Source organism: Colletes gigas, unplaced genomic scaffold (genome assembly GCF_013123115.1).
Source record: "Colletes gigas isolate AHSC1104 unplaced genomic scaffold, ASM1312311v1 Colletes_gigas_Sc00026, whole genome shotgun sequence".
Taxonomy (NCBI): Eukaryota; Metazoa; Arthropoda; class Insecta; order Hymenoptera; family Colletidae; genus Colletes; species Colletes gigas.
This window is the reverse complement of record NW_025106655.1, coordinates 599318-613105: the sequence shown is the minus strand read 5'-3', so window position 1 is coordinate 613105 and position 13788 is coordinate 599318. Positions and strand designations below refer to the sequence as shown.

General features: G+C 37.9%; 2 protein-coding genes across 2 annotated transcripts; one reads left to right on the top strand and one right to left on the bottom strand.

Annotated features, from left to right (window-relative positions):
* Window positions 1-1100: 1100 nt before the first annotated feature.
* Window positions 1101-3982, bottom strand: LOC122401587. Its single transcript, XM_043403811.1, has 3 exons — window positions 3925-3982; window positions 1477-1611; window positions 1101-1321 (listed from the first exon to the last, which is right to left on the bottom strand). Exons 1-3 carry the CDS (start codon window positions 3980-3982, stop codon window positions 1101-1103), a joined length of 414 nt encoding a protein of 137 aa, XP_043259746.1.
* Window positions 3983-7209: 3227 nt separating this feature from the next.
* Window positions 7210-11988, top strand: LOC122401606. Its single transcript, XM_043403837.1, has 3 exons — window positions 7210-7565; window positions 10238-10405; window positions 10992-11988. The coding sequence occupies exons 1-3, from the start codon at window positions 7511-7513 to the stop codon at window positions 11204-11206; spliced, it is 438 nt and encodes a 145-aa protein (XP_043259772.1). The 5' UTR covers window positions 7210-7510; the 3' UTR covers window positions 11207-11988.
* Window positions 11989-13788: the final 1800 nt, after the last annotated feature.

Genomic DNA, 13788 nt, shown 5'->3' with positions numbered 1-13788 from the left:
CACAGAACGATCACGGACACGCGGAATCGTTTCCAGAGTGAGAAATATCCTGTTTTCGAGGATCGCGGAAAGGAACTTTCCTCGCGCAGATAAATCAGCCGGTGTCGTGCAAACGTTCCTTCGAGAACGTTCCATCAATTCGACGGCAACAATAAGGATGACGTGGGTGGCGGGGTCCGGAATACCGTCCGTCGAACGATTGTTCTTGTTAATTCGCTCTCGTCCCGATGGGAATGGTCGGATAACTTGCTCGCGGTCATTAAGACGTCGACCGCCATGTCACGCGGATATGGGTGACACGTAAAAGCCACAGGGGACGCGTCACCTAAATACTGGAGTGACGTTCGTATTTTACCGTACCGCGAATTATATCAGTATAAACGATGGTAATTGTGCAAACGACCAACGTTATTCATCGAATAGATTTTTTAAAATTAGCTACCTATTATTATGTTTTGAGCAGAGTAATAACAGAAACAGCGAATATTATACTTGGATGTGTATTATTTGTTTGCTAGTGCTTGTTGACATGTAAGAATTCTGCGAATAATATTTTCATTAAAAGTCATCGATAGTTTGGACTTGCGTGGCAGGTTGAGCCAACATAATGTTATCACGACGTCAATAATTTGTTTAAAGATGACATAGGCGCGTAGGAACGCATGAATCATGTTTATATCTCCAGATCAGAAACAATCGATGTATAAATAGACGTATAATCGACACTTACTCCGGTCGTTCCGGAGTAGTATGAAACTTCGATTGGCCGGGAGCCAACTGGGATAAAAACGACCATTTTCTTCCGTGTTCGGCAAAAAACCGACGGCACTCCTTACTCGTTGCTCGGGATGTGATAAATGCGAGCGAGCGTTTAGTTTTCGCGACTAAATCATTTATATCCAACGCAACCTCGTGCTGTCGCTACGAAACGTCATTTTTAATCTATTGAAAATTGTACGGCTACAGACATCGTTGCTGTTTAAAATAGAAATAATAGCAGGCGATCTTCCTACGCGCTGACACAGCATCCAAATTGAATTTGTTAATCGTTAACAAATTGATCGTCTTCTAATGATATTACTTTTTTAATAAACTATTTATCAGATTAAAAGGAGAATAAGTGCAATTTGACACAGGACACAAAGTAAAATCGTTGTCCTCGACGACGATCTCGTGGACCGATTGCATCCTACGCCATGGCATTCGCAAACGAGTTGATAACTGTCGCGCGTATAACGACCTCTGTAACAATCTTGCTCGGCATTTCGCCACTTTGCGCACTCACAGACGGATATGTGTTCCTTGGGGTCCGTGAAGTAATCTGAAAATCCACAACGTTTATCTTTGGTAGACTTTACACGGATCGAAGGAGCGAAGAACCACTGTTTCGTAAAACATTGATTCGATTAATGTTTTAAAACGTCATTCGACTTTGGAAGCCAGTGACCATAGAAAGGATTAAGAACGTATGCTTACATATGTACACTGCTTTACGGCAAAATTTATGCGATGGCGGACATGGCTTCAAGTATTTAATGTCTACTCCACTGTCGGTGCAATCTTCGTCTTCTTTACTGTTGCACTGATAACACTCGATGGCTCTGGTTTCTTCTTACGTGTACCGATACATAATATACAATAGTAAAATTAATATTTTCTTTTGTTGACAGAACATATTTCATTCTCATATAAAATTTACTTAATTTAATTAATTCTTAGAATTTCTAAACATTCTACACTAAAACACGCGTTGTTTGTATTTTGGAACATTAAAATCCTTCAATCCGTTCAGAAGTTATGATTTTTTAAATATACGCATGAAATTTCGGAGGAACATTTCTGGCTTCACATTATCCTTTCGGAAAAGAATTTTTTTCTCAAAAGTGCATAGAATTTCGGGGGTATATGTAATGACCAAAAATGATTATAATTGACCTCCGCAACCGAAAATAATTTTTCCAAAACGATTTAAAATTTTTTTTCCGTCGAAAAATTTCACACATTCTTGAATTTTTTTCTAGAAAGTGGATAGGATTTCGAGGGTATGTCTATTCACCAAATATAATTGCAATTGACCCCCGCAGGCAAAAATAATTTTTCCAGAATGATTTGAAATTTTTTAATTTCGCCTAAAAATTTCTGCATCTACACCCTGTCGCTTTTCATAAAAATTCGTTTTCGATTTTTAGTAAATTTGTTTGGCGCTGTACGGAAATTTTATTTAATACTTTTTTGAAGGTACAAATGAGCTCTATTTCAGACATAAAATTCATTTAAATATATTCACTATTGTAGGAGTTATGGCCGTTTGAAAAATGGAACCACTTATATGGGGTTTTTCTCACTTTATGGGATGAAGGAACAAGTTTTCGAATATTCTTGGAGTTTCTAAACATTCTACACTAAAGTACGCGTTGTTTGCATTTTGAAACTTTAAAATCCTCCAATCCGTTCAGGAGTTATGATTTTTTAAACACACGCATTTCGGAGGAACATTTCTAACCTCATATTATCCTTTTGGAAAAGAATTTTTTTCTGAAAAGTGCATAGGTTTTCGGGAGTATGTCTATTCACCAAATATGATTATAATTGACCCCCGCAGCCAAAAATAATTTTTTCAGAACGATTTGAAATTTTTTTTCCGTCGAAAAATTTCACACCTTCTTGAATTTTTTTCTAGAAAGTGGATAGGATTTCGGGAGTATGTCTATTCATCAAATATGATTGTAATTGACTCCCGCAGCCAAAAATAATTTTTTCAGAACGATTTGAAATTTTTTTTCCGTCGAAAAATTTCACTCCTTCTTGAATTTTTTTCTAGAAAGTGGATAGGATTTCGAGGGTATGTCTATTCACCAAATATAATTGCAATTGACCCCCGCAGCCAAAAATAATTTTTCCAGAATGATTTGAAATTTTTTAATTTCGCCTAAAAATTTCTGCATCTACACCCTGTCGCTTTTCATAAAAATTCGTTTTCGATTTTTAGTAAATTTGTTTGGCGCTGTACGGAAATTTTATTTAATACTTTTTTGAAGGTACAAATGAGCTCTATTTCAGACATAAAATTCATTTAAATATATTCACTATTGTAGGAGTTATGGCCGTTTGAAAAATGGAACCACTTATATGGGGTTTTTCTCACTTTATGGGATGAAGGAACAAGTTTTCGAATATTCTTGGAGTTTCTAAACATTCTACACTAAAGTACGCGTTGTTTGCATTTTGAAACTTTAAAATCCTCCAATCCGTTCAGGAGTTATGATTTTTTAAACACACGCATTTCGGAGGAACATTTCTAGCCTCATATTATCCTTTTGGAAAAGAATTTTTTTCTGAAAAGTGCATAGGTTTTCGGGAGTATGTCTATTCACCAAATATGATTATAATTGACCCCCGCAGCCAAAAATAATTTTTTCAGAACGATTTGAAATTTTTTTTTTCGTCGATAAATTTCACACGTTCTTGAATTTTTTTCTAGAAAGTGGATAGGATTTCGAGGGTATGTCTATTCACCAAATATAATTGTAATTGACCCCCGCAGCCAAAAATAATTTTTTCAGAATGATTTGAAATTTTTTAATTTCGCCTAAAAATTTCTGTACCCCTGCCGATTTTTCATAAAAATTCGTTTTCGATTTTTAATAAATTTCTTTGACGGTGTACGGAAATTTTATTTAATACTTTTTTGAAGGTACCAATGAGCTCTACTACATAAATAAATGACCGCCATCCATGAGAAGAGGACGCTAAAATCACCTCCGAATTTTCAAGTCGGTATGTCAGTCAGATTGGACCACGAAAGTCCATACGGTGTAAGGTTATAGAGATCTACCAACTATAGTTTCTTTATCGTTACTTGATAAGAGTTTATTCGACATTATCTACGACCGACAAATACGGTCTCTACGTAGTGAATCTTACCTCCTTGAAAAACGAACAAGAACAATAGTATTCGCAGTATATTTCGCTTCATCTGCATCGTTAATTTCTCTTTTTCATTTGCGTGTTTTACTTTATCTGTAATTAACCGACGATAATATTAATTTTAACACCCACTAGATTTCTAAAGTTATACAGGGTGTTCGGCCACCTCTAGCAAAAATTTTAATGAGCGATAGTAGAGGCCAAAATAAGACGAAAATCAAGAATACTAATTTGTTGATGGAAGCTTCGTTAAAAAGTTATTAACAATTAAATTCAAAAATTTCAAATCGTTCTGGAAAAATTATTTTCGGTTGCGGGGATCAATTACAATCATTTTTTATCATTACACATACCTCCGAAATCGTACGCACTTTCGAGAAAAAAATTCCTTACTGAAAATCTAATTAGGTGCCTAAATTTTTCAACGGAGAAAAAAAATTGCAAATCGTTGTGAAAAAATTATTTTCGGTTGCGGGGGTCAATTACAATCAGTTTTTGTCATTAGACATACCCACGAAATCCTGCCCACTTTCGAGAAAAAAAATAGAGAAGGTGTGAAATTATTCGAGAAAATTAAAAAATTGCAAATCGTTGTGGAAAAATTATTTTCGATTGTAGGGTTCAATTACAGTCATTTTTGGTGAATAGACATACCCCCGAAATCTTGCGCATTTTCGAGAAAAAAATTCAGTAAGAGCGGCACTTTAAACGTTAATAACTTTTTAACGAAGCTTCCACCAACAAATTAGTATTCTTGATTTTCGTCTTATTTTGGCCTCTACTATCGCTCATTAAAATTTTTGCTAGAGGTGGCCGAACACCCTGTATATGTCCAATAGATCACAATATATTTTAGCGTCGTTGTCCTTCTTTCAGAGTTTACAGTCTGGAGAATAAAATATGTGATCTAAAAACATTACGATAACGCGCGCTACTTTTATCAGTCGGAGTATTAGATCGTGAAATAAATAAGTTGTAACACGTTCTAATTCTAATACAAATCATACTATCAAGTTCCTGATATTGACCAATTGGCTTTAAAATGGGAAACTCGTAAATAATAATGAAAATGATATAATCGATCGAACGTAATTTTCTACTTTGTTTATAAATAAGAAAAAGTTATTGAACATAACTTACTTATGTTACGAAACCAATGCTATCGTACAAAAGGTTATACTGTACTTTGACAGGTGAACACGACGCCGTAGTGATAAATTCTGTTTCCTCTTTGGCCGTTGATAAATAAAAATATATTACTTAATTCGATGCAATAACAAATTCGTTGTTGTCGCGTGAGATTCGAGTTTAATTTATAAACTCCATCCCTCGTTGCAAACGCTACTCCAGCATGAACGTGACAAATAGAATCGATGTATCGCTATTTCGATACGAAGCGAGGTAGATAATTTTCGACTTTTCGTACCGCATGATGTTACTAAACCGAATAGCTGGTCTAAAAAAACGCACACAAACCAAATACTTACCACGTATAACGTAATCGTCGAAGACGTGTCAGGGACTCACTGTGTTGCTAAGTATGTTAAATGCTAACTGCGATAAAAGAAGTACAACGAGAATGAGACTAAATGTAATGTATGAAAGAAATTAACATACACAGAAGGATATACAAAATAAACACCATAGTTCGATTCTTTCGGTAATTCCTAACACACGTATCCCAAAAGTTACGATCGTTCAAAGCGTGGACAACGAAGGTAGTAGCAACGAATCGTGACAACGAGGAGGAATCTCCCTTCTTCGTGCCGCATTAAAGCGTAATTAAGTTCAATGATTTTGTTGCAATCAGTTTTCATCGTCGGGATTGAAAAAAAAAAACTTATGCTTTAACGGATGATGTAAGAAGTTTTTTAACAACATGGAAGCGTACCTTCCACGTTCCTTTACGCGTATTGTTCGCGTGCAACATATTAGAAGAGCTTCCATGACATTTCATGACGTTCAGTGTGTCACAGGAAAAGGGATATTATCCACTTAGCGTGTTCCAAACCACCACTTTACGCTCCATTTGAACATAAAGCTCTTCGTACCGCCCACGGCCTTCCCCATTTAACGTACAGCCCTGCTTTATCCGTCAAAACAATCGTACCTTTTTGTTATCGGCGAATTAAGGACCTCCTGCTTAAGCTACATTGCCCGCGAGAAGTTAAGATGCTCGGTACTCTTCCTCCTTTCGAGTGGAAGCTCCAATTTTTCCAATGTATCGGAAAAAGCCAAGTATCCGCAGAGCGATCGTAGAAACTGGGGCGGGTTGTATCTCCTCTCTAAATGGTGATGGAGAGCCTCGAAAGGAAAGTTGAACGACTCAAGGGGAGAATATCTCACCGTGATTTTATTAAAGCGTGATTTCCTCTTAAATAAAACCGTACATCTTAAATCGACTCTCGTCTTTACTCTAGAACGGTCGAAACGCGTCTATCAATATTTATTATATTTACACAATCTTTATTTCATGCTCGAGTCTCGCAATAATGTCTGGCAAGGTTAAAGATACGAATACAGTCATCATTTTATTTCGTTAATAGTAAATAATAACAGTACTTGCTCTGATTAGATAAGTTAGCTTATCGTACAAATTACGTACCAGTGAGTCCGTGTAATGAATCAAAGACATAATTCGACCGTTTTCTTAAAGTAGCGTAGGTCTAAATTTTCTTGATCCCGTTTCCTGATTATGAACACACGAACTCTTTTAGTTTTCAACGTTTTGCAAAATTTCCACGTATACGTTCAATCGTGATTCTTTTGTGTCTCGACATTCTGGCAAGCTGAATTTGTAATTACTTTCTATTTAAAAAAACGTTGCTCCAAAAGTGTGTTTAAACTGTTTCATCCCTGTTTCTGTTGATGTGCACAGTTTAATGACGTCATATTTTTTGAGTTGTATCAAGCGCATATAATGTTTGTCCGCGACAAAAAAAAATTATTTAAAGAGGGTGAAAATCGGTGTTGTGCACCAAAGTATCCTCTTGCAACCGAAGTAAAAGAAAAAAAAAAATTACCACCTCAGCGATACAGAAAAAATCAATCTTGCGCAGTGCGTGCTTCGCCTCCCCTCATGGTGATCGTAAAAAATATTGATTCCGCCATGAACACCGTCGTGAATCTGTCCATCGTCGGAGGCGTACGGGTATCAGCATCGCGTCTAAATCGTTTGAGCCTTGGGCTGTTCGTTGACGAGTCCGTTTCCATCGTTCGTCTCGCCCCGTCTTGCCGACGACGATGTTCCACGCGCGCAATCACGTACTCTCGCGGTTCCGCTCGTCGCTGCGAGCATCGTCGCCTTAGTCGCGAGCTTGCGCTGCAATCGCATCGAGCAACGAACGACGAGCGTGAACAGTGCTTCAGCAGCTCCCGAGGCCGAATGGTTGGCCTCGCCAACCCCTAAATCGGTCGATCTCTCTCTCTCTCTCTCTTTCGCTCTGGTACTGCTACTTCCGGTTCACGACCGCCCTGAGCGCCGCCCGGTCGCGTGCAGCCCTTCACGACGGTTACCGCGGGAAAGGGACCGCCTGATCGTCCAAGGATATACCCCTAATCGTGCAAGGATACCGACGCCAACATGAGGCGCGCTTACGTTCTCGTCATTTGCCTGTTGGTCATTCTTGGCTTTTATGGTAAGCGTCCCCGCGCTGCACCCCAAATCCCGAATTCAGTAAGTTGGCCAGAAAGTGTTTATCCGTGGAAATTGTTCGTTGGTAATAGTATTTCTGTGGGGGGAGGTGTGTTTGCTCGAAAGCGTAACCCTTGCGTCCAGGTGTTGCTGACGGACGGTAAGGTTGACCCAACAAACCTATCCTTAGACGCTAATCCTTCGAACGATATTCTGCTCGGGGGAATTCGTGAGCTTAGTCTTTACATGCATGGAAAGTGAAACATTATCACCCCCTTGCAACATTTTACCAGATCGGTTATTTCGAAGTAAAAATCTCTTCGTTCGTAATTTTGATCGAACTGGATTCCCTCAAATGCGAGGGAAAGTGTAATGTACAATATAAAAATTAGTCAAATTAAGTACATGACGTTTCGTACGCTATAAGTCAATATTATTTGTTAATGTTTACAGTGAAACGTTTGGGTCGATGTGTTTAGCGCGCTATTTCCACTGCAGTTTGATCGTTCTGTTGACATTTCCGTATCCGTTGAAACCTAATGTATAGAATAAGTACACTGATATTAATTTTCATCCTCAGGAATGGCCTATTTATGGTGAACTATCGACAGTCGTGTATATTAGAATAACTACCACTACGACTGCGTTTTAAATGTGATTTTAATCTCAATAGCACAAATGCACCTCAACTCCGCGCCATTTTTCTTTGCCCCAATTTAGTCCAAACATCAACGTATAAAAATAAGAAATAAAGAGATTACCTGTTGGCTAGCTTTTTCAAATTTCCTATCACTATGCGTCGTGTCTGGGTTCCCGTAGTTCAATGATCCCTAGGGAGGGTTTATGGAGACTGCCTGCTATCGATTCCGTGCCCTTCTCTCAGCCCTAGTTTCCCTCTTCGACTACCCTCGGCAACAGTGAAATTGTAAATATTCCAGAACCGTTTGAAAACGAGCTTCTTTTATAGAAGTCACGATTCAAACTCAGTCACAAGAGGTGAATCTCCTTTGTTTCCAACTAAAAGGATCTAAGGATTCGCTATATCCTTACCGGTGTCCTCTAGCGAATCCCTAGATCCTAACGAAACGCAACAATCAATAAAAATTGCCTTTATTAATACAGATCTACCCAGTGACGAGCAGATAAATTAATATTAATATCGAATAGTTGATTATCATGTATATTTATATTTACACTATATGCATAATTTTGCCATTTTAATCCATGGATAGAGCCACTGTTATTGTTCGCCTTTTAATTTTATTTTTTGTGTCTAATGTAATTAAATTGTTTTCTAGCAGTAGTATACGTGTTCACAGGTGTTTTGACTATATTTGTGATACCTGTTACTTTTCGTTTGGTGTGAATAGCTATAGGGATGGTACGCGTCGTGATGAAAGTGGATCAAGTTACTTCCTCGTTCCAGAGGTGTCGAGTGTTCAGGCGTAGTATTAGTGTTGCGACCGATTTAACAATGATTACGGAAGTGTGTAATATTATGATTGCTCGACGAGTCGATCGACGTGCCTCTGAAACGAGATAAAATGATTTATCATAGTACTTGAAAAGTACACACCACCTCGAGATATCTTTCGTCTTTTCTATTTTTTCAAGTTGGAATAATTCTCATTATTTTTACAACGTTTATCGTTCGTTATAAAATTTACAACTTCGCCAATTTAGAAATGTTAGCGTCACGCGGTGTTATTGAATCGTATTGTCCCGTATTTGTTTCTTTAGCGCGAAATCCTCAGCTTCTTTCTCTGTTCTGTAATGTTCCAAGGCTGTCAATGATGACAGAAACAAGATTATAGCGAGCAGACAGACGAAGTAAACTTATCGCTGTTGTCTTTCTGGGGCAGGTAGCTGCATTGATTTTTATATCACATAGGGTCACGGGAACGATGAACTTTTCCTCCATCGGAATCTACAGTTTCTACGATACATTCAACACACGACCAACATCACCCAATTGACAATCTTCGATTCTGATAAAACACGTACACGTAAATCATTGAGTAATATTACACATGTATTTTCTTTTGTCGACCGATATTCGTATTTATCTAGTTAAATTCTTCATAAACTAATGTAATTTTAATCAAATGTCTTATAAATTAATATGTAGAGATAAAAAGAGATATTGTACATGAGAAGAGTTCGATTTTTGACTTTGTCTTGTACAAAAAAGAAAGAGATTAAATAAAATCTTAGGTCTTTTCGAGGATTTTCCTCCAACCTAATTTCGTAACTCTTGTTTTTGTCCCATTTTGGCGCATAGAATTGTTCTACACGTGTTGAAACGCAGCTTTTCACAGACAAATCGTTTAATCGTCGAATTATCGTCGTTTTACGTTGACCTATGTTATCAGCAACTCGATTCAACTCGAAGCGTATCTGTTTCGAATTATTAGGAAACCGAGAACGTATTATTGTATACAAATGAAAGACGATTCTATTAAAAAGGTTTACTATTCAAATATTTTATAAATATTCGAATATTGGAATATTTGTTTACATAATACTCAAAAGATTCACACTCGAAAAGATTCGTATAATATTCGCCAAATATTTGAAACGTCCAAGCGTTCCAATATTCGACAAGCATAATAACAGCCTTATAAACGCAATTTTCGATCTACGAATAATTTTATAAATATCCTTACAACGTTACAGGTATACACGGGATGCAATGTTACTTATGTAACAGCCACAACGACAGTCGATGCGCCGACGAGAATCCTCCGGATGCCCTTAAGAAAGATTGCTCCGACCTCAAGGACGGCGCAAAGTACACGATGTGCCGAAAGATTACGCAAGTCATTGAGTTTAGCGTTAATGGACGTAAGTAATACGCAAATTATTTCGTTAAAACGACACTGCCGTTGCCATGGTAAACTCAAACGAGTTTCGTAAATATATTAATTCGTTCAACCGACCATTAAGGTAAATTCCGTGGATAATAGGTTGGAGAATCGACGATTACGGTTGACAATAATGCTCGATAGTAAGTTTAGCACGATTGTTAGAACAGCAACTAGTAATACAACAATCTACCGCAGCAAGTTATCTGCATTAACCCAGATTAATACAGCACCCTCATTATTCTATAGAAAGCTACCGCGTATTGCCGAGCGTGCTACATCAGCTTGATTATTGCAGTGCATACCACACTATTGTAGTCGGAATTATCTAGTACAATGTAGGATCAAATACTTTGAATAAACTTTTGGTCTTTATAACCACTTATAAGCACGCTAGTGTACAAAAATTTAAGACACTTCTATATTTTCTATATTCAAAAGAAGAAAACGTGAAATCTGTATTTAAACGATCGACGTTGCTGAACTTATAATCGAAACCTAAGATGTTTGATTCGATGGAACCGTTGCGTTTGCTAGATAAATTTTAACGATCGCGTTCGAAATAGTTCCAGCTGACACCCGGGTCATAAGAGGTTGCGGATGGGACGAGTCCAATTACAAAGGAAGATGCTACCAGCGAAGCGGTTTCGGCGGACGTCAGGAAGTTTGCTCGTGTTTGACAGATTACTGCAACGCGGCGAGGCCGAGCGTTCTGCCGCCGACATCTTTGATTCTGTCGTGCGTTCTAGGCAGCGTTCTGCTGGCATTCATCCGTAATTAGAATGTTGACGCGCTCCCCGAACAGCCAACGAAGGGATGCGCTCGAGATCGTTAGTACCTAACACGCAGCATCGACCTCGCATATACTCGAGAAACGGACAAAAGAGACAGGCTGACAGGACAATGGACTCCAGAGGAAGTACTTTTGATCTCTCGTCGCTGATAAAGATGGACGCGCCCGAGCAGCCATTTTACGAACGCGAGTTTTCCGTTTTATATCCTGGAAACTGAACGCTGGCGATCAAGGGAGCACGTGTAAGGATTACACGGCCGATTGATGATTCGATCTGAAAGTATAGAAACGTTACGGTAATTTTAGAGAGAAAAACAAATACGCGCACGCTGTTTCAGGTTTCGGTCAGAGTTGCGAAACAAATTGGGCCCAATGAGAGATAATCATGATTAAGAATAATTATCGTCGAATATTTAATGTGTTCCAACGAATGTCCGTAGAGAGGCATTCGGAGAACGGTATGGTTTTTTCGTACTTTTTGCAAAAAAAAAAAATATACAGCCTGGCGATCGTACCTCCGATCGTTGCATTGATTCTTCTCGGGAAACTTCAACTTAGGTGCTGAAGGTGTTGACGGCGGTCACATTGTGTTCACTCGACAAATTTTTCTGCGTAGAGCTTAAGAATGATATTACGCACGCAACAATCGCGCAACTTGTTGAGAATCTTGTCGTGACAATGTTCGCGGAACGAAACATCTGTACGATATATACATATATCTATATATATATGTTTTTGTGCGAAGCGAGGAAAATATATAAGGGTTGTCGTTGCGAAGAATTTGAATTTTCTGTTATTTCCCCTCATTTTCCAAGTTCATTTTAGGGGTCTTTCGACCCTGGATTGCAATATTTTACGGTACGCGAACCTTAACCCCTTAACGCTCATATTTTTCGGGTTAACCAGCAATGATCAGTTTTCTTTGTTGGATTTGTTTCTAAAAATACGGTTTTTGTTAATTACAATGTTGTATCTAACGTATAATTTGAAGGAAAACAAATATTATCATCCCTTAAACCCGTTGGATTAAAGAAATATTGTTTTTCAAAGCAGTCAGACTCGGGCATGAACGTTAAGGGGTTAAAGGGAATCGTGATCCTAGTGGACGGGATCAAGAGAGTAAAAATAATCAAAATTCGAATGAGAAAGATACATAAAATCGTGTGTAAAAGATCGAATCTAAAAATGAGCGTTTTCACTATTTCCAAGAATTCATCTAAAAATTATTGTATAGTAGGTCGTTAAAAATATACATATAGCGCCATATTAAAAAATCAAGATGACATTTTTTATCGAATTTATTATGGCGAACACCCTGTATAGTCGATGACGATGAACTCGTATCGTCATTAATTCGCAGTTATAACTCGCGTCTCGAGTCTCCGCAAGATTACGTTGATCGTGCAATACGTTTCTAAATAATTTTGCAACGCGAAAATTATTTGAAATAACCCTTAGATCGCAGGAATAATCGAATCAGTTTCGGGAACTGCCTGAACCGTGCGTCAAATTTTTCTCCCGTTTCATTGTTCCGTGGAAATAATTTTGTTTCAGACCAATAGTCAGTAATCTGCCATTTTTCATCACGTTATTCCTTGAATTATTCCGTTTCGTAGAACGTCATTCGATTTTTTAATATGTACATACGTTTGGTTGTTTATCGTTCGTAATTTTGACCGTTTGTAACGAGAAAACGATAACATGTGTGTCCGTTGACTCGAAAAGGGAAGAGCCGAAGTGATTGCGAAAACGTCGATTAACGGTCACGTTTCCTAATATTAATCGCGAGTTGATACGTTTAACGGTTTAAATCTTGTTCTATTTCTGTTTTCCCGTGCGCGTTTTTTCAAGTTCGACATGATATTACCCCGTTGCCTAACGTCGCCGCGGATGCAACTTCTCGTCCCATGACGTTTCCTCGTTGTTCGTTCTAACTGATAAAATCATCGAACGCAACTGGCTTGCTCGTGAAAATTGAAAGAGTGTTTCAGACACCAGGTAAAATCTCAACGTATTTATCGTTCTAATTAAATAACTCGAAACGAATGTACGTAGGTTAAAGGCGTGTCAAACACGCAGCTGTCATAGCGGCTATGTTCGTTCGGTTCGGATCAACGGCAGTGATTGTCTCGTTATAAATGTCATCTTTAGAAAATTTAAATTTAATTTTAATTTAGATCCCTCTTGAATTATTGATCCTAAACCATTTTAATAACGCCTTCTTCTTACGTCCAAGTATGGCCGTTCTGGTCGAACACGTTCACATATAAAATCAAAATTTGATATCGATTAATATTAAATATTGCTCGCAAGACTCTTGTTATTATTTCTTCGGTAATATTGGCAAGCAGGGAAATAAAATTTTTACGCAATCTTTAATTCCAGTCGGATAGATGATACGCTATTGCGTCGACGTTCAAGGAGTTGACATCTTTGACGATACGCTGAGAAAGAGAGGTAATCTTTATAGAGCTAAACGTATTTATGATTAATGATCACGAATAAAACGTTCCTTATGGAACGACCTGATAACAAACAGACGCTAAGCAAATTCCGTGCTTGAATAGACT

Bases quoted from the DNA above. Each gene is read 5' to 3' on its own strand.
- LOC122401587 (XM_043403811.1), bottom strand. From the start codon at position 3,982: ATGCAGATGAAGCGAAATATACTGCGAATACTATTGTTCTTGTTCGTT. The intron at 1,612-3,924 runs GTAAGATTCACT...GGTACACGTAAG, and splicing joins CTTGTTCGTTTTTCAAGGAG to AAGAAACCAGAGCCATCGAG. The intron at 1,322-1,476 runs GTAAGCATACGT...GTGGATTTTCAG, and splicing joins CCGTAAAGCAGTGTACATAT to ATTACTTCACGGACCCCAAG.
- LOC122401606 (XM_043403837.1), top strand. From the start codon at position 7,511: ATGAGGCGCGCTTACGTTCTCGTCATTTGCCTGTTGGTCATTCTTGGC. The intron at 7,566-10,237 runs GTAAGCGTCCCC...ACAACGTTACAG, and splicing joins GGTCATTCTTGGCTTTTATG to GTATACACGGGATGCAATGT. The intron at 10,406-10,991 runs GTAAGTAATACG...CGTTCGAAATAG, and splicing joins TGAGTTTAGCGTTAATGGAC to TTCCAGCTGACACCCGGGTC.